We start from the raw sequence: 20139 nt of genomic DNA, 5'->3' as shown, positions 1-20139 counted from the left end.
AAGATTTTAATTTATTAGAGAGAACAAGCACAAGGAGGGGGAGGGGCAGAGAGAGGGAGAAGGACAAGTAGATTCCCTTCTGAGTGCAGATGCCAACGCGGCATTCCCTGGACCTTGATATCATGACCTAAGCCGAAGTCAGACACTTAACTGACTGAGCCACCCAGGCGTCCCACATGTGGAATTCTAAGGGACTGTAGAAGTAAGAGTAACAGGGAAAGCATCACAGACAGGGTGCTGTTTGAGTGTGTCTCTTTCTTTCTTTTTATTTATTTTTTTTAAGATTTTATTTATTTATTTGCCAGAGATAGAGAGTGAGTTTGCACAGGTAGGGGGAACAGCAGGCAGAGGTAGAAGCAGGCTTCCTACTGAGCAAGGAGCCTGATGCAGGGCTCGAGCCCAGCACTGTGGGATCATGACCTGAGCCAAAGGCAGATGCTTAATGGATCGAGCCACCCAGGCGTCCCAGGGTTGAGTGTGTGCTTGAGGATGTGTAGTTCTATAAGCAGAGGGAGAATGTAGAATGTTCTAAGCAGAAGGCACAGCACAGGCAAATTCACAGAAGGCTGAAGAAAATGGTGTCTTTAGGGAATTTCCCCTTGCTCGGTATGGCTGGACTGCAGTACATGGTGTTGGACATAAAGCTGGTTAGTTTGTTTGGGGCCAGATGATCAAGGGCCTTCTGCATCATGGTAGGAAATTGAACTTTACCCTATAGAATGCAGGAGGCTCTCAATGCACTTTGACTTGCAGGCTGACATGGTCAACTGTGTGCCTGACAAAGATAACTAGTGATACTGTGGAAGGAAGATTTGGAGTTGGGGGACTATGCAGACAAGCGACAGGTGGAGACACGACTCAGTCTGGAGAGCTACTGTGGCATCTTCAGACAACTCAGAACAGACAGACGTGAAGAAAGCCAGGGGGATATGAGTTTCCATGAGGGGGCACAGACTGAAGGGCGATTCCTATAGGGACAGTTGGGAGGACTTTGCCATCAGCTGGGTATGGAAGAGGAAGATAGAAGTGTAGACAATGAGGCCAGACCTTTAAACTCAGGCCACTGAGTTTTTGGACATGCTGAGTGTGGTAGGCAGAATAATGGCCAACCGAACATGTCCCGTCCTAATCCCTACAGCCTGTGACCATGCTATCTCTTATGGCAAAAGGGACTTCGCAGATGTGATTAAGTTGAGGACCTTAAAGTGGGGAGGTTATCCTGGGTTATCAGGGTGGGCCTGTGGGTCATCATACACATCATTAAAAACAGAAATGTTCTCATATCTGATCAAAAGGAGATGTGACTTTGGAAGAATGGTCAGAAACATGCAACGTTGCTGGCTTTGAAGGTGGAGGAAGGGTTCATGAGCCAAGGAACATGGGTGGCCATTACAAGGTAGAACAGGCAAGGAAATGGGTCCCTCCGGCCCCAGAATCTCCCTAAAGGAACACAGCTCTCTTGTCACCTTGATTTCAGCCTTGTGGGGATGTCACACCAGACTGCTGTAGGATAATAAATTTGTCTTCCTTTTAGCTATTAAACAATTGTGACTATTTGTTACAGTGGCAGTAGAAAGCTAAGGCATCGGGTATGGGATTCTGGAGGACAGCGAGGGGAAGATTGCTGGAGGCAGGTGGAAGTGTGAGTTTACATGGGAGTTTACCATATAACAGGTCTGGGGCTCCAGACACATCGATTTGGTGGTTATCCGTTATAAGGAAAGGTGGAAGCTCCAGGTGTGGATGAGATGTCCCCTGAAAAGCAAGAGGAAAGAGTCAAAAGAGAAGAGAAGCAAGGGACCCAGGAAAGCATATCATGCTGGGGGTAGGTGGAGGAAGAACATTCTGGAAAGCAAGAATGGAGTGTTGTTCCATAGGCAAACCCTCAGACCTGCTTAAGAAACCTTACTCCCTACCTCTTTGCCCTCCTTGACCTGAAAGTCTCTTTGCCATGACTGCTTTGAGGAGGGGAGCAGAAGAAGGTTTGGAGTTGGAAGGCCAGACAAGGCCTCCAAACTTGAGAGAGTCTTGCATGGCTACTGGTAGAGCTGGAGCTAGGCAAAGGGCCCCCCAAACTCCTAGTAATCAAGATACACATTTTTATTTTTATTTCATTTTATTTTTTAAAATTTTTTATTAACATATAATGTGTTATTAGCCCCAGGAGTACAGGTCTGTGAATCACCAGGTTTACACACTTCACAGTACTCACCATAGCACATACCTTCCCCAATGTCCATAACCCCAACACCCTCTCCCTACCCCCTCCCGCTGGCAATCCTCAGTTTGTTTTGTGAGATTAAGAGTCTGTTATGGTTTGTCTCCCTCCCAATCCCATCTTGTTTAAGATACACATTAAAAAAAATTTTTTTTTATTTGTTTATTTGAGAGAGAGAGAGAGAGAGAGAGAACGCATGAGTGGTGGGAGGGGCAGATGGAGAAGCAGGCTCCCTGCTGAGCAGGGAACCCAGTGTGGGGCTCAATCCCAGGGCATGACCTGAGCCAAAGGTGGATGCTTAACCACCTGAGCCACCCAGGCGCTTCTCAAGATACACTTTTTTTTTTTTTTTTAAAGATTTTTATTTATTTATTTGAGAGAGAATGAGTGAGAGAGAGCATGAGAGAGGAGAAGGTTAGAGGGAGAAGCAGATTCCCCAAGGTGATGCGGGACTCGATCCTGGAAGTCCAGGATCATGACGTGAGCCGAAGGCCGTTGCTCAACCAACCGAGCCACCCAGGTGCCCTCAAGATACACATTTTAAAACGATATTGAAAATGTCAAAATTAATTCACAAAATACATGACGAAAAAAATTTCAAAAGATCTTACCCTAATCCTAGCCCCATCCCCAGCCTGCTTGCTTCCCCTGGGCTCCTCCCAGCTCCCTCGGTTACCCATAGAAAGAAAAAGAGATCTTAGAGACCTGAAATGTAACCCCCAACTTGTTAAAAAAAATTTTTTTTGAAGATTTTATTCATTTACTTGAGACACAGATAGAACACAAGCAGGGAAAGTGTAGAGAGAGTGGGACAAGCAGGCTTCCCTCTGAGCAGGGAGCCCAACATGAGGCTTGATCGTAAGACCCTGAGACCACGACCCGAGCAGAAGTCAGATGCTCCTTCTGGTGAGACAGCCAGATGCCTGTCAGCATTCTCCTTTCTAATCAGATGAAAGGGCCAATGTGTATATAAAAAACACATGAAGAAAAGCATACTTATTTAGTTAGGATGAATCTAGTATTTGCAGTTAAGAGCATGGCTTCTGGATCCAGACTCCCTGGGTTCGAATCCCAGCTCATTCTGCTTACCATCTGCACGATCTTGGCGGGCTACTCAACTTCTCTATGCCTGTTTCCTCATCTGCGCCGTGGGGAATCATCATAGCAACTGCCTTGGGAAGATAAGTTAATGCATGTCAAACACTCCCAACGATGCCTGGCTCGTTGTGTGTGCTACGTGTCAGGATCAGTCATGGTTATTATTTTGTCCTCGGTTATACATTCTGTTGCCTGACAGGTACTTTGGGGCCAACGAGGCTGACTTTGGTGGTCTCATCCCTGAATCTGTGGTGCCTCCTTTCAGTTCTTTCCTTTAAGCTCTGTTCTCCCACCTACCCAGCTACATTCATATCTTCCCAACCCTTACAGTGTGCTAGGCAGTTGCCCTATTACTGTCTATGTAGAAGCACCATTAAGCCTGCTCAGCTCTAACAATCTGTCAGTTAGTAAAATCCAAGAGTCAGATTCAAAGATACTTTAAAATGTAAATAAGGATAGACAGCTTTCTTTGCTTTTGGAGCTAGAAGGGGTGAGTCAGGAGAACAGCGTCTGGAAAGCATGGTGCCACGGAACATATGCCATGATTTTCCTGAAATCCACTCAATAGCAAGTATTTTGTAGGCTCAAGAAGGAGCCTTATTAGGGAGGAGATGTCTGGCACTTGGACCCTAACACTGAGTTCTAGGGTTGGAGCCAAGGTCTATGAATGGCGGCTTCCCCAGGAGCCCATAGTCAGGGAGCTCTGTGGTGCAGACTCACGGAGCTGTTGGTGAGCCTACAGGGATGGTGGGCCAGGCGACAGACTTCTAGGGTCTGACTTGATGGGCTTGGCTTCGGTGACGGGGTCCAGAACTCCACTGTAACCTGCTTTCATGCCCCTTCTCTTTCTGCCTCCCTCTCAGAGTGGGATATAGAGACAGGGAAGTGTCTGAAGACATTGAAACACAAAGACCCCATCTTGGCCACCAAGATCAATGACACCTACATCGTGAGCAGCTGTGAGCGAGGGTTAGTCAAAGTGTGGCACATTGTCTCGGCCCAGTTGGTAAAGGTGAGAGGGTGGTGGGCTCTCGGAACAATGGGGTACTGGTGATGATGGATTGGAGGAAACTTAGGGTCTCCCCCAGAGGGCTCCCCACACCACCATAAAGCTACCAACTTATGGTCACCAAAAGGAGGGTCCTGAAGAGCTCCCCCCAAAAAAGGGGCATTCTGACTCAGTGGAGTGTCAGGGATCATGTCATGGAGGTGGTGGTAGAGGCTATGTTCTGACTCAGCATGGTATACGGACTCAGGGTCTTTTCATGGCAGCAGAAGTAAAGTGACTTTTCCTTCTCCAGAACATTTTACCCTGACTCTTGCATGGGTAAGGGAATGGAGAAAGTCACAGTGGTTCTCCTCCTTAATTCTGTGGTAAAAAGAGAACATCTGCTGTCGTGAAAACGATTGAATGTTCACATGTAAAAAAATATCTCTGGATTTGAACTCCCATGGCCCTAGTGGGTGGTGGTGAGATCCGTTGGTACCGGGAACACAGGGGCAAAATGAGAAGCTGCTGGCCTGGCTGATGGACTGTTTCCCATCTGTCTTGTCCCCATGGCCTAATCAGCAGTTACAGGTGCAGGGGTGTCCCAGGCGTCCTCTGATCTTGGCAAGGAGCTAGGGATGGAACGCCTGACCCTATGCCGTGTGGCAGCAGAGGATGGTGGATTTTGGCCTCTGGTACTCCAGGAAGATGAGGCCTGCCCCAGCCAAAGACCCACCAGGAGCAAGGCCTCTCCCTGACCACATTCTTCTTTCAGCGGGGAGAGGGAGCTCTGGGGGGAGGGGCATGGACACCACTGGCCTTCTTAGAACAAAAGTGAAGTCGGCTCAGGTGGCAGTCATGGATTGCTGGAGGGTGGCTTTGCAGTTCCTCGAAAGACACCTCCAGCTTGGGCCCTTGGAGGACTCACTATCTGAGTTGAAGAGGGCTGAAAAAAGGCCTCTTTTCTTGCAGACTCTCAGTGGCCACGAGGGAGCTGTGAAGTGTCTCTGCTGTGACCAGTGGCATCTCCTTTCGGGAAGTACTGATGGCCTGGTTATGGCCTGGAGCATGGTGGGAAAGTACGAGCGGTGCCTCATGGCCTACAAGCATCCAAAGTAGGTATAGGGAAGTCCTCATTGATGAAGGTGGTACTCTGTCCTTTTCCCTCGTAGCTAGACTTTGGTTTTTGGCAGATCAGTCCTTTCCATGCTCTGCTGACCTTTTGTCCCCTCTACCTGTTCCCCATCCCCACCCCGCCCCACCCCCTCATTTGGCCATTCCCTCTCCCACCATCACTTATTTCTCTTAAGAAATAACAGTACTCAATGTGGATCTTGAGAAGTTATTGAAATGTTATGCTTGTGACACACCTGATACGTTTGTATCCGTTGTCTACTAAATTTAGGAATATTGGCAGAACTGTCCCAAAGAATGACAGTTCCAGGAAATTTAAAATACTTGGAGTTTGTTGGTCTTTACCCCAGGAAGCTTGTGTTCACAAAAGCTTAAAGTCACCCAAGGGTGACCAAGGTTTTTAAAAGTAACTTAAAGGCTTAAAGAAGGAGCTTTCTTATAAGTCTGCTGGCTACATTCCGTTCCAGGACAGCAAATGGATCTCATTTTATAATTCCAGTCCCAATTTGGTGGTGGTGGTGCTTGGAGCCAATTAAGAAGTAGTCTAAGGTCACATGAGCTTACTTGGAAGGGATACTGTGGTCAGTTCATGGTTCTTTCATGGGCATGGGTTTTATCGGCTGCTCTGGGTCCCTCTTATATACTACATGAATAATGCTTCTTCCCCTAAGGGCACTATAAAAAACTCTAGGAAACAAAATGCTATGCTAATTGATTAGAAGACTAAATGGATCTTCTAGGGGATCTATTTGGGATAGTTATTTAGTAAAATATGGCCCCAGATTTCCACATATCTTCATAGGAACCTCTTGAGCACACACTGACTTTGTGGGAAGGGGATTTGGGTCATTTTTGTGTATATTTACTCATTGTGTGTATGACTGCACCTTTGATGAGTGGGTGCTGGGCAAGGCTTCTCTTTGGTGCATTATCCAACCCTTACGTGATTATCAGTGAGCTTCTTAGCATATCATCTGGATTATCAAATTCAAGAGTCAAACTTTATGATTATCACTTGAAAATTGTAGACTTCCAAGCATGATTCTGTAGGATTTAGTTTAGTTATTGGAAAATAATCTATTCCCAGCCTCCCACTCCACCTCAGCAATGAGACCTTCTCAGACCATTCTCATTGACATTGAATGACGGCCCCAATATCTCATTCACATTGGTCCTTGGTCCCTTCACACTTACAGCAAGTCCATAGGTATGTAGAGGACATGGTCAATGTTCTTGTTTGTCAGGCCCCTCCTCTACTCATCTGTAGTAGTGGTGTGCACATGGAAGTGCTTCTAATTGACTGGTAATGAGGACCGACTTGCAGATTGCCTTTCTGGAGAGTTCTAATGATGGGACTGGTACCCATCTTTTGAATATGACATAGGTGATTATATCCTGTGTATCCATCATCATAGACTTATTATAATTATTGCCTTATGTAGTGGCCTTTTCAATGAGATAGAAGAAAAGACCTATAAACCACATTTATACTGTCTTTTATATTTATCTAGGTAGTTACCTCTACTGATGCTCTTTATTCATGCGGATTTCAGTTACTAGTAGTGTCCTTTCACTCCAGCTTGAAGGAGTCTGTATAGCATTTCTTGCTAGTGTGAACTCCTAGTTTTTGTTTATTTGGGAATATCTTCATTTCTCCATTTTTAAAAAAGATTATTTATTTATTTGACAGACACACACAGAGAGAGAGATCACAAGTAGGCAGAGAGACAGGCAGAGAGAGGAGGAAACAGGCTCCCTGCTGAGCAGAGAGTCTGATGCGGGGCTCGATCCCAGGACCCTGAGACCATGACCTGAGCCAAAGGCAGAGGTCTCAACCTATTGAGCCACTGAAACCCCTCTTCAGTATCTTTTTATACTTTATATATTTATTTGAAAACTGGGCATTTTGGATATTTTAATAGGACATCTCTGGAAATCAAATTCTTCCCCATTCCCAGGGTCTGTTTTCACTGTTGCCTATTGTGGCTTTTCTTGTGTGTTTGTTTAGTGAGTCTGTGTATTGTCTTGTTTGGCCTCTGAAGTCTCTGTTCTATTACCGTGGTGGTGACTGAGTGGAATAGGTTTATTTGAAGACCTGGAAATAAAATATCTCCCATTTTTTTTTTTTGCCAAGGGGCTCTGTATACTTGTTGAGGGAAACTTTCAACACTCTGCTAGACAGTTTACAACTCTGTCTTAGCTCTCACTTTAGTTCGCGGAGAACATCAAGGTCAGCTAAGAGTGAGTTCTTTCCTCAATGTGTGCACAGCTCTGTATATGGCCACATAGAGTCCCAGGAGTGTGTCTGAACTTTTCAAAGCCCTAATGGACATTTTATTCCCCAGCTTTAACATTACATCTTTTTGGTCAGTGTATTGCTTGCTCCAACAGATGTCTATTGCCTTAGGCAGCAGTGACTACAAGATTTGACTGTCAAGGCCTTCACAGAATACTCCCCAGGTAGCAGCTTTAGCATTGGGTGAGTTCCTACTAAAGCAAAATAAAGACAAGCTTTTTGAACTAGTCTTCCAGGAAGCCAAGAGAGAGGTCAAATAATTCATTGTGAAGGAGGTTGGTTCTGTTTCCTCTAGTACCAGGAATGTGGGCTGTTATTTTCATGGTTACCAGTGAGCTGGGGAGTTGGGAATGGGAGTTGGGTAAGTTAATATACCACAAAGTTCATTCTTCTTCTTGACACAAAGCCATTCTTCTTTGTCTGAGTACTTCTTGGGTTGCTGCAAGCCTTTGGTTATTTTCCAGAGTTCTGAAAAAGTTGATTGTGACAGTTCTTGCCAGTTTTTTCATTGTTTTCAGGGAAGGGTGGGATTTTGGAGTTCCTTCTTCCACCATTCTTTCTGACATCACTCTCTGCAGTGTCTTTTTTTTTTTTTTGAAAGATTTTATTTATTTAACAGACAGAGATCACAAGTAGGCAGAGAGAGGCAGGCAGAGAGAGAGGAGGAAGCAGGCACCCTGCTGAGCAGAGAGCCCGATGGGCGGGGCTCGATCCCAGGACCCTGGGATCATGACCTGAGTCAAAGGCAGAGGCTTTAACCCACTGAGCCACCCAGGCTCCCCTCTGCAGTGTCTTTTGATAAAGAAAGAACAAAGAAGGAGACTTAAGAAAGAAATGACTTTTTAGGGCGGAGAGAAAACCTGAATGCAGGCAGAGCTATGACAGGTTCCTAGTAACCATTATTGTGTCAGATACTGGGCTGTTTGAAAAATACCTCCATTAATTTAATCCTGACAGCAGTCCTCTGAGGCAGAAATCACTACCTCCTTTTCATAGAAGACAAAACTAAAGACTGAGAGTCATGTCACTTTTTCAAGGTTATGCAGCCAGCAAGTGGTAGACCCAAGTTTGGATCCAGGTTTTCTGATCCTAAAGCCTGTGCTCTATTATATTACTAGGCTATAATGGTATAGCCTGAAATATCAAATGCCACAGGAGCCTATGAGAAGTGTAGGTCCAGCTCCATAAAATCAATAGAGGTACAGGAGAGTCAAACCCTTCTACCAACAGGGCCATCTCTCCTAGCTCTGGATTCCAACTACAGGTAAACTAAAGTGCATTTAAGACACCAATAAATGTATTATATCTCCATCTTAGAAATAAAACTAGAACTTTGTTGGACTTCACTTATTTTTTTTTTTTTTTTTTTACACTTCAGAATGAGTGATCAATTGATGACTTGATCTATCCATCACACGAGCCACATTGGCCTTTTTGCTGTCCTTTGAACATGCTAAGCATATTCCTGCCTTTCAAAGTCTTTGTTGTTTCTATTTTGCTAGTGGTTGGGTCTTTGAAACTTCTTAATTTGGCTCTTGGATCTGATCAGGGCTAAGGCTACATGGTATGGGGTGGATGTCATGCTTTTAACCCACTGTATCAAGGATCATACTCTGCAATTGAGCTGATACTCACCATTTATTTCAACAGATATTTACTGAGGACCTTCTTCTATGGGCTAGGCATTGTGTTAGGTGCTGGGGATGCAAAGATGAAGAGGATGTGTGTTCTGCCCCAGAGAATCTTACAGTGTGCCTGAAGTTTGTGCATGTGTGTATGGGAAAGGGGAGATGGAGATTAAGTGTGGTTTTACAGAGAAGGTAGCATGTGAGTGGGGCTTGGATAGGTACAGATGACAGGGATTGAAGGACTTGATTTGCACTAAGATCCAACTAATTGGTGGCAGCAGATTCAACTTTTTAGTATCATTAACAGGAATAGGGTAATTACATTTTACAGAATTGAATACTTCAGCCTGTCTGGAGTCCCACTTGGCTGCAGCTGTTGTAGGAATGGAGGTATCTAAGTCTCCTGGTCCTCTCTCTGTTTCTGCTGGTCACTACCAAAGGGAATACCTGCGTCTCATCCCTGGATACGGTGTTTCTTCAGGATGTTTCACTGAAAGACTGAAAGTCACTAATTTTTTTTTTTTTTTTAAGATTTTACTTATATATTTGACAGACAGAAAACACAAGTGGGCAGAGAGGCAGGCAGAGAGAGAGAGAGGAGGAAGCAGGTTCCCTGCTGAGCAGAGAGCCCAATGTGGGGCTCGATCCCAGGACCCTGAGATCATGACCTGAGCCGAAGGCAGAGGCTTAACCCACTGAGCCACCCAGGCGTCCCTGAAAGTCACTAATTTAAGACCCAAAAGAAAATGCTGAGATATCAGGTTCTTGCTTCATAGAACGATGATCATTTTCCCACCTGTTCTGTTCTTTCTTTACCCAATAATGCTATTTGAAAAGGAATCCCAACATTAAGTACTTCTCTGCATGACTTTTGGAGAAGTCAGTAAGTAGGAACCAAACTGGAAGAGGAAAAACCATGACTGCCTATGTATCAGACCACCGCAAAACAAAACAAAGAGCCACGATGACATAAACCTTTGCCTGTTGCCATTTTGGGGCACTGTGACCAATTTGCAGGAAATGTGACAGCAGAACGGGAGGAGAGGGCGCAAGTATGTCTTGAGGGTTAATGGCTTACATCCGGAATTATGAAGTGACGGCAGACATCACAGTCATGACCAATGGTTCCCAGGCATGCACACAAAATCCCCCAAGCTACAAACAAACCCCCGCAGTTTCCCAGAAGACAAGTACTGCCTGTTGCTCTGTTTCCTTCCAGGGAGGTGCTCCACGTGGCCCTTCTCTTCCTCCGGGTCATCAGTGCCTGTGCCGATGGCAAGATCCGCATTTACAATTTCCTCAATGGGAACTGTCTGAAGGTGATGAAAGTCAACGGCAGAGGTGATCCTGTGCTGTCCTTCTTTATTCAGGGCAACAGGTAGGGTGGTAGGTGTGGAGGTCAGGGCTGTGAGCTCTTCCGTTTGGATCATTTTCTTCTCCTCTGGGATGCCAGCCCTGCATTTGCTGGCAGTAGGAGAGAGGGCGCCGTGGTACCCTCCAATTTTGGCTGGAAAAGGGTCAATAATCATATGGTGGGGGGCAGATCGGACGTTGCACAAAGCTTAGCAAGCAGGTGATGTCACTCAGAATTTGTTCTGGATGTCTGGGACAATCAGGCAGTGAGTACGGTATGGCTCTGCTCTAACTGGGCAGCCCGTTTGTTCCCTGACCAGCCATCTCTGATGCTCGCTTCTGACGCACAGAGACCTTTAGGTGGGAAGTGGGATGGTAGGAACAGGGGGTCCAGTGTCCGGGCAGGCAGAGCTGAGCAGCTGAGTTTTACGGAAACTAGAACTGTGACCATGTGTATGTCATATTGTATTTGTCATAGGCTAGGTTCAGGGTGATAGTATGTGAAAATACCCAAATAGAATTAACTTTTGCATTCCCTTGAGATATCCGTCCATCTTTCCTAATCATGTTGCATTCCTTTTAATGAAACCATACTGGGGCTATTTCCCATCTAAAAGGGGCAGGACTGGTAAGAAGTCTCCATCAAGGGACACTTTTTCAGTTTCAAAATAATAGTGCCATTAAAAAAAAATTTACCTCCGACCTTTTCTTTTTTATGACGTCCGAAGAGAGACATTTGCCTTTGGACCTCAGTAAAAATGAGTCAGAAAGGGAATCCTCATCGGAATGATTCTCCAAATTCCATGCTAGCATTTCTAACCAAAACAAGTCACTCTTTTTCTTTTTAATTAATTAATTAATCAAGAAAAGATTTTATTTATTTATTTGTTAGAGAAAGAGCACAAGCAGGCAGAGTGGCCTGCTGAGCAAGGAGCCTGATGTGGGACTCCATCCCAGGACCCTGGGATCATGACCTGAGCCAAAGGCAGCAGGTTAATGGACTGAGCCATCCAGGCATTCCCAAACAAGTCACTCTTTAAGAGAGTTTACACTAACCGTGAAGGTCTTAAAATTCAGCCTTTTGGAACAGAAAGGAACCCACACATGATATCTCCCTTGCTCCTTTATACTTCTAGGAGATCTAGGCAGAGAGTAGGGTAGATAACGAGCTCTGTGAACTTTGAGAATGACAGAAACCAGTGGGTGGTTGGCGGTCCCTGCTGGGGGGCTCAGGTTTAGAACTCTTTTTCCTACCAGGGCATAAACATGTGCATTAAGAAAGATGGAAATCATCCTGCTTTATAAAGCATGGCTGTTTTGTTTAAATGCAGAGCATACACAGAGACCGTGTAAGGACAGAGGGACAGAGATGGGAGGGTCAGCAAGGGAGCAGAGTCCCTCCCACTAGACTCTTTATCCCCATCACAGCAATAAAACATGGCGTTTAGATACTGTGCTTTAAAAAAAAAAAAAAAAAAAAAGTGAATTTCAAGACATCAATATACAGATTCCCTAACCTTTCTGCTTGGGGTATGCTAGGGATTTGTTACTCACTCTATGAACAGAAATTCATTTAAAAATATTTTAACTTGAGGGGCACCTGGGTGGCTCAATGGGTTAAGCCTCTGCCTTTGGCTCAGGTCATGATCTCAGGGTCCTGGGATCGAGCCCCGCATTGGGCTCTCTGCTCGGCGGGGATATTCCCCCCACCCCCGACACGCCTGCCTCTCTGCCTACTTGTGTTCTCTCTCTCTGTCAAATAAATAAACAAAATATTTTAAAAAATATTTTAACTTGAAAAGTGAAGGAATCAGAACATACGTGCCCTGCTTAATTTTCAAGAGGACCCTTTTCCCCGCCCCCCCATTGCCAGACTGCTACCGTTCACCACTCCAGACCCTAACAGCCTCCACCCCCTCTTTGTACAGCCACATCTCAGGCACTGTTCCCTCGGGCTTATGGTTGGTTGGGACAGTACTGGAAATGCATTTTTGGAGGCTGGGCAGTGGTGGCCTTCTTGCCTTTTGTGGGCCATCTTGTTGTTTCGGTTCCAGGATGGTGATCAACACTGAGAGCAATATTCTCATGTTCCAGTTTGAGAATATAAAGTGGCAGTACTCCATGGACCAGGCCAAACAAAAGAAGAAAGATAAAGATGAGGACAGGGAAGAAAATGACCTCACAGAAGTCGCCTCCAGGTCTAGCACTCAGGTTTTCAGCCCGAGGGACTCGATGTCCAGTAAACAAACTGTGGGCCAGGAGTCCCTGTTAAGTAAATCATACAGGTCCCGAGTTTTCCTGAAGGACACCCGGGCACCTACAGGTAAGGGGGCTGAATCCCAGGCCACCTCGGTGGTTCGTAATGGAGCAGGTGGTGGTGGTGGTGGTGGCGGGACTAGCTTCTCTGTAGGATATTTTAGCCAATGATTTCTTGATGATGTAAATCCTTACTACTAAGGAAGGTGGGATCCTGTTCTCCGGCTCAAGAGAATCTCCTGATTTTCAAGGCCTGGGTTTACCAGACATACTAGAATCTTTGTATAGTAGATAACACTGATCCTTTGTACTTGCCTTTCAAACCAGAAACCACCAACACTCTCCACCCCATCCAAACATACATTACATAATAATTTACTTCGAACAGAGACAAGCTATTACTATGCCACAGAATAATGTTCTAAGCAGAATGTATTATCTCTAGAGTCCTGATTGATAGCATGCATTCCCAGAAAATATTAGTATGAAGCAGAAATGTGTGTGTGTGTGTGATATGGGATGCCATTTAAGACACAAAGAATCATTTAGGTGTGGGCTAGAGTATCCAGACTCCTTCCTTTCACCTGTCCTGCATTTGGCATGTGGAACTCGATCCACAGGTCTACAGAGAACATCAAGAGGTCACATCCTGGTATGTTACACAGACAAATGATCAGCTCTCTTTGGAGGACAGAGGCCAGCTGGTATAGATAATGTGTAAAGCTTGACAGTCAGTTGAAAAAGTGGGTGAGAGGGAAGGCAGGAGCCAAAGGCTACAGCTGGGTTATCTAGTGTCATACGACAACAAACAACAAGGTGACAGTCTGGGTGAGAATCAGCCAAATTACCAGCTATGCCCCCATTATTTAGACCTCATTGAATGATGTAATTACAATGATTTCCTCCCCAATCTTCATTTAGAAGTCTTCTCAGAGGGACCTAAAAGTCAAAGAAAGTCAAAATCACCCCAGAGGGATGGCAAGAAGAGAGTGAGCGCTCTTTCTAAGGAAGTATGCGGCATTTATGGTGGGCAAGAGAGTTTGGAAGCAAAATCCCTCGCAGGAGATACAACGAACGGTGATATTTTACTCCAGATCAGGGGCAACACCCCATCTTCCCCTCTCTCTATTGCTCACTCTCTCTGTTCCATCCAGTTTTTCAGCAAATCAGTGACCCTTTGAGAATTCAGGAAGGATAAAATGTCTGACTTTTCTTAAGGGGGGGCGGTTTCCTTAATTGTCCCCTTATTAACTTGAGGCCACAGCACGAACACCTTTGTAAGAGGTGCCTTTCCGGTTTGGGGCTCACAGCCTGCCTCCCATGTCAGGCCACTGAAACTTCTCATTTCTTGGACTGGTGTGTCATCATGAATAGGGTGTCCCTTTGTTGTTTTTGAGAGAGATTTTGGTATAGATTTAAAATGCCTTTCCAATATTTTTTGGCTAATATAATAGTGGTTCTTTGAATCAAACTCCCTGGAGAGACCAGCTTCAGGGTGAGGGTGAAACAGTTAAGTTTTAAAAGGGCTGTACTAACAATGGGAATCCTTGAATATACCTATGTTTATGTACCTGTATCAGTATGCCTGTAGGGTAAAGTCTTAGGAGTTGCATTGCTGAGCCAAAGTGCCTTTAAAAATCTGGAAGATAATAGGGCACCTGGATGGCTCAGTTGGTTAAGTGGCTGGCTCTTGGCTTTGACTCATGTTGTGATCTCAGGGTCATGAGATCTAGCCCTGTGTTGGGACTCTATGCAGAGTCTGCTTCAGGTTCTCTCTCCTTCTGCCCTTCCCACTCATGCTTTCTCTCAAATAAATAAAATTTTAAAAAATTGGAAAAAAAAAGAGGTGGTGTATACACACACACACAGAGAGAGAGAGAGAGAGAGAGAGAGAGAGGAATATTACTCAGTCATGAAAAGGGAATGAAACCTTTCCATTTGCAACCACATGGATGGATCTAAGGGATATAATGCTAAGTGAAATAAAAGAGAAAGACGGATGTTGTATGATTTCACTCCTATGTGGAATTTGAGAAATGAAACAAATGGAACAAAGAAAAAAAGACCAAAAAAACAGACAGACCCTTAACTGTAGAGAACAAACTGATGGACACCAGGTGGGGGGTGGGTAAAATAGGTCAAGGGTACGTGATGAGCACTGGGGAAAGTACAGAATCACTGTATTATACACCTGAAGCTAATATAAATTGTACATTCAGTATACTGGAATTAAAAATGTTTTTAAATAATAAAAAAAGAGGAGGACACTAGCATAACTGATAAATTTTCTTTGGATTAAAAAAAAATTAGATGGATGCCTCGGTGGCTCCATTGGTTAAGCATCTGACTATTGATCTCAGCTCAGGTCTTGATCTCAGGATCATGAGTTCAAGCCCCACCTTGAGGGGGTTACTTAAAAAATAAACAAATAAAAATTTAAGAAGTTTAGAAAGATATTACCATAGTCACCCTTAAAAAATGATATATCGATTTATAGTCCCACCAACAATGCGTAGAGCTCCTACTCTACCCATGCCCAAATACGTGTTATCCAATCATTTTGTGCTTGCTTATATGATAAGTAAAAATGATATTTGCATTTTTTTAAGTTGATCACTAATGAAATGTCCACCAGTGGGCAATGACTAAGTCAATATGGAAAAATTCATACTGTGGAATATTATCTAATAGCTAAAAATTGTATCATGAGGACCCACATACGGTGACTTGGAAAGAGATTCACAATAGATTATTATACAAAAAAAGACATCTTAATGAACAATGAGTCATCACAATTCCTTTTTTAAAAAATTTGACACACAGGTCAACAGTTTCAGATGTACAACACAATGATTTGACAAGTTTATACATTATAGTGTGTTTACAAGTCTAGCTGCCATGTATCCCCATATATATCCCTATTACAGTATCATTGACTGCATTCCTTATGCTATGCCTTTTATTCCCATGATTTATTCATTTCCTTACTGGAAGCCTGTGTCTCCTACTTCCCTTTACCCATTTTGCTCAGTCCCCATCACCTTCCTTCTGGTAACCATCTGTTTGTGCTCTGTATTTATAGGTCGATTTTTTAATTTGTTTATTCATTTTTTTAAAGATTCCACTTATGAGTGAAATGATGTATTTGTCTTTCTTGGTCTGACTTATTGCACTTAGCATAATACCCTCCAGGTCTACTGTGTTGTTCCAAATGGCATGATCTCATCCTTTTTACGGCTGTGTAATATTCCTCTGTGTGTGTGTGACCATTGAGTATGATGTTAGCTATGGGTTTGTCATATATGGCCTTTGTTATGTTGAGGTGTGTTCCCTCAAACTCGACTTACTTTCTTTCTTTCTTTTTTTAAGAAAAATAAATAAAACCTTTAAAAAAAAAAGAATGGGTTTAACTTTCATGCATAACTACTTACCAGTTTTCATGGCACACTCTGACTTGCTTTTGTTTTCTTTTCATTTTTGAAAACCCAGAGGACGAGGAGAAAGTTCCACCTGGAGACTTGATCAGGCGCTCAAAGAAAAAGCGCTGGCAAATCCCCATGTCGCCCGACCAGTTCCTTCTCACGGTGAATGCCCTGCAGCGGGCCCATAAGTCAGGGGAGTTTGCCTATCCCCAGAGGCCTCGAACCCAAGTCATTGATGCCTGGGGACCTTCAATTTCACACCCAAGGAAGGTCCTGAATTTCAAAGGAATATCAGTCCAACAGGCAGTTAATAGGTTGCGACATAGCAACCCACCCATCGACGTGAAGCAAACCAGTATTCCCCTGGAGATCCAGAAACTGCAGCCCAACCTGAAGAACTCTTTGCACAGTCCCCAAGTCCAGTCCACCATACCCCAGCCTGTGATCGTCTACCCCAGATTTGCTGGTGGCCTTAAGGGAGAAGACCAAGCGACCGGCCCCGTCGGCGGGACAGTGCGTAGCTGTAGCCCTTTAACCAGCCTGCAGGTCATTAAACCGAACCGCATGCTGGCTCCCCCCGTGGGCACGAGAACCAAGTCCATCAAGAAAGATCGACCTCGCTTCTACACGACCCTTGATCCCTTTAGAATGAACACCGAGTTCATGTTGTTGACCGTAAAGGAGGAGAAGGAGTACAGGGAGGCCAAAATGAAGGAGTTCCAGGCCAGAAAGCCCAGAGACGTGGTCAGTCCAGAAAAAGCCAGCAGAGCTGCCTGGATCAGGAAGATCAAAGGCCTGCCGATCAATCATTTCATGAAGCAAGGGAAGACAGCAGCCCCTGAACTTGGACAAAACGTATTTATCTGAACCAGCTTTGGGAAATGAACATCTTACAATAAACAGAGAACCCAAGTGGATGTTGGTGTTTGTCCTTTTTGTTTTGCTTGTTTGTTTGTTTATTTTGGATTGTCCCTTGGCCGTGTGGGAGGTAGGTCTTAATCATCTTCCTATAAGCCCAAAGACTGGTAAGATCAAATCAAGAAAACAGAGGCAGGGAGGGGGGTGTTGCTGGGAGAGACTGGCATCTGTAGTCCCACTGGTAACCAGTTAATGAAACTTATGAAAATCCAGCTTCAGGTGGGTGATGGGAAAGTGACCTTTGGAAATTAGATACCACTCATCACCACCAATTTAGTGCCATCGTTCTGGTAGCAAATGAACTGATGGGATTGTATAATAAGAATGCACTGGAATTCCCTGGTATTTTCGCACAGAAGCCTGATGAAACTCAATGACTTAAGAATCTATTTTTTTTTTTTTAAAGATGTTATTTATTTATTTGACAGAGACGCAGCGAGAGAAGGGACTACAAGCAGGGAGAGTAGGAGAGGGAGAAGCAGGCATCCCGCCGAGCATGGAGCCTGATGTGGGGCGCCATCCTAGAACCCTGGGATCCTGACCTGGCCGAAGGCAGTCGCTTAACAACTGAGTCACCCAGGCCAGGCACCCCTTCAGTTAAGAATCTAAAAGGAGACCTATTGCATTTGAGAACATTATGTGTTCTTTTCCTTCTCAGGGCTAACGTCTATGGAACAGAATTGACCATATTCATCTTTTCTTCAAAGAGGGACACTAATATGGGGCACCTGGGTGGCTCAGTGGGTTAAAGCCTCTGCCTTCGGCTCTCAGGTCATGGTCCCATGGTCCCAGGATGCTGGGATCGAGCCCCACATCCGACTCTCTGCTCAGCAAGGAGCCTGCTTTCCTTCCTCTCTCTCTGCCTGCCTCTCTGCCTACTTGTGATCTCTGTCTGTCAAATAAATAAAATCTTTAAAAAAAAAAAAAAGAGGGACACTAATATCAAGTGTGTTGATGTTTCCACTCAGACCTTCCAAGGATGGTGTCAGGGACCAGGCAGGTAATTGAAAAGGGTGTCGCACACTATGGGAGTTATAGCCCATTGGAGAGCTCAAGTCCTATCCAAAGGGGTAGCTTCTCCTTGGTGGTTCAGCATGAACATCAGATGGTGTAGGATAATAGAAAATATATATTGGTCTCTTCCCCTAGTTCCTGGCATAGAGTTTCTGAAATCCTTATAAATTTCTAACTGATAGAAACATAGGAGCATCTTTTGTTTTAATGAGGGGACTCCAAGTGGGCTCCTGGATGGCTCCCCCAATCCTCCAAAGAGGAGAGAGGGGGGCTGGAAATAGAGTTAATGATCCCTCATGCCTACGTGATGAAACTTCTATAAAAACTCAATATCATGGGATTCAGAGAGCTTCCAGGTTAGTGAAGACATCCATGTACTGGGTGAGGTACCCCAATGCCATGGACCCTCCCAGACCTGGCTCTTTGTGTCTGTATCTGGTTGTTCATCTGAATCTTTAAATAAACTGGTACATGTAAGTTTCCCTGAGTTCTGTGAACCCCTCTAGCAAATTAATTAAACTCAGGAAGATCTGAAGGAGCCCAGGTTGGCTCTGGGCTCAGTGTGGGGTTGGCTTCAGAGTCTTTCTCCCTCTCCCTCCCATTCACTCACTGTCTCAAATAAGTAAATAAAATCCTAAAAAAAGAGTTAACGCAGCACTAGTAAACAGCCATGTAAAAATTGTGATTTCTATGGAAAGGATCCCCTCAATGAAGGAAATGTGCTAACACACATTATTCCATGAGTCTCCCAACAGCCCTCTGATGTGGGCCAGGCAGACAGGATATTGCTACGGTCACATTGTTATAATCACAGTTTCAAAGAAGATATGAGGTCCCTGAATGTCAGGTCCTTCACGGAGCAAAATGACATCTCCAGCGATTAAACTTAAAACAGTAGTAAGAATTACATTCACTATTTACTAAGCACACTGAACCTGTTCAGATACCATGAGCATCCCCACTTTATAACTGAGGGAAGACGTACATTGAGGTTAGCTGGGTACCTGGAAAACTGGGGACTCAAACCCATGCTCTCAACCTCTATTCCTGTTTCCTGGCCTGTTTTCCTCCCACGATAAAACTCTTCATTGTGGAGCGCCTGGGTGCCTCAGTAGATTAAACCTCTGCCTTCGCCCAGGTCATGATCTCAGGGTCCTGGGATCGAGCTCCACATGAGCTCTCTGCTCAGCAGGGAGCCTGCTTCCCTCCCCATCTCTCTCTCCCTGCCTCTCTGCCTACTTGTGATCTCTGTCGGTCAAATAAATAAAATCTTAAAAAAAAAAAACCAAAACAGTACTCTCCATCGTATACAGTCCTCTGCCTGGTTTCTTCTTAATGCCCTTCCACCTCTTCGCAAGAGCGAAGTTGCTTCTATAATTTAAGGTACACATAAAATAATGTGAATTATAGAAGCGAAGTTGCTTCTATACTTTAAGGTACACATAAAATAATGCAGGTACACATGTTGTAAAACATTCAAACAAAATGCAACTGTATTATAGTAAGGCCCGTTCCCCACACCCCTCGCTCTCGGGTATACCAATGCGAGCAACCACATCCCCACGTGCCAAACCACAAAGCTTTCACCCTGAAGTTGACCGAGCGTAGGGGAGCGTTGCTGATGCTGTTAGAAGCGAGCCTGTCTTTGGTTCCAGCTTGGACCAGTCCGCGCTTCCCCGCCCACTAAACGCACTAGCCCAGGCCCGCCCCCGCCCCGCCCCTGGGCCGCCCGCCCCGCCCCGAACGCCCCGCTCACACGTCGCCCCACCCCCGAACCGCCCACCACCCTGGCGCTTGCCTAGTCCCCGAGTTCG

The 20139-nt window shown here is 44.9% G+C and overlaps 1 protein-coding gene across 4 annotated transcripts in view; it reads left to right on the top strand.

The window, feature by feature from the left end:
* Positions 1 to 17310, top strand: part of CDRT1 (CMT1A duplicated region transcript 1) — a 33243-nt gene extending 15933 nt beyond the window's left edge. For 2 of the 4 annotated variants that reach the window (XM_013060347.2, XM_013060346.2), the window contains 6 exons: positions 4180 to 4328; positions 5277 to 5419; positions 10582 to 10740; positions 12770 to 13038; positions 13893 to 14048; positions 16461 to 17310. In XM_013060347.2, the coding sequence (XP_012915801.2) occupies positions 4180 to 4328; positions 5277 to 5419; positions 10582 to 10740; positions 12770 to 13038; positions 13893 to 14048; positions 16461 to 17260 (1676 nt within the window). In that variant the 3' untranslated portion in view covers positions 17261 to 17310. The remainder of the gene's footprint in view (positions 1 to 4179; positions 4329 to 5276; positions 5420 to 10581; positions 10741 to 12769; positions 13039 to 13892; positions 14049 to 16460) is intronic. The other 2 variants (XM_045085396.1, XM_013060348.2) reach the window with 2 other exon arrangements.
* The last annotated feature ends 2829 nt before the right edge of the window (positions 17311 to 20139 follow it).

The sequence above is a fragment of the Mustela putorius genome, unplaced genomic scaffold (genome assembly GCF_011764305.1).
Source record: "Mustela putorius furo isolate JIRA1106 unplaced genomic scaffold, ASM1176430v1.1 tig00000867_pilon_pilon_pilon, whole genome shotgun sequence".
NCBI classification, from domain to species: domain Eukaryota; kingdom Metazoa; phylum Chordata; class Mammalia; order Carnivora; family Mustelidae; genus Mustela; species Mustela putorius.
This window is presented reverse-complemented; position numbering and strand designations above follow the sequence as displayed.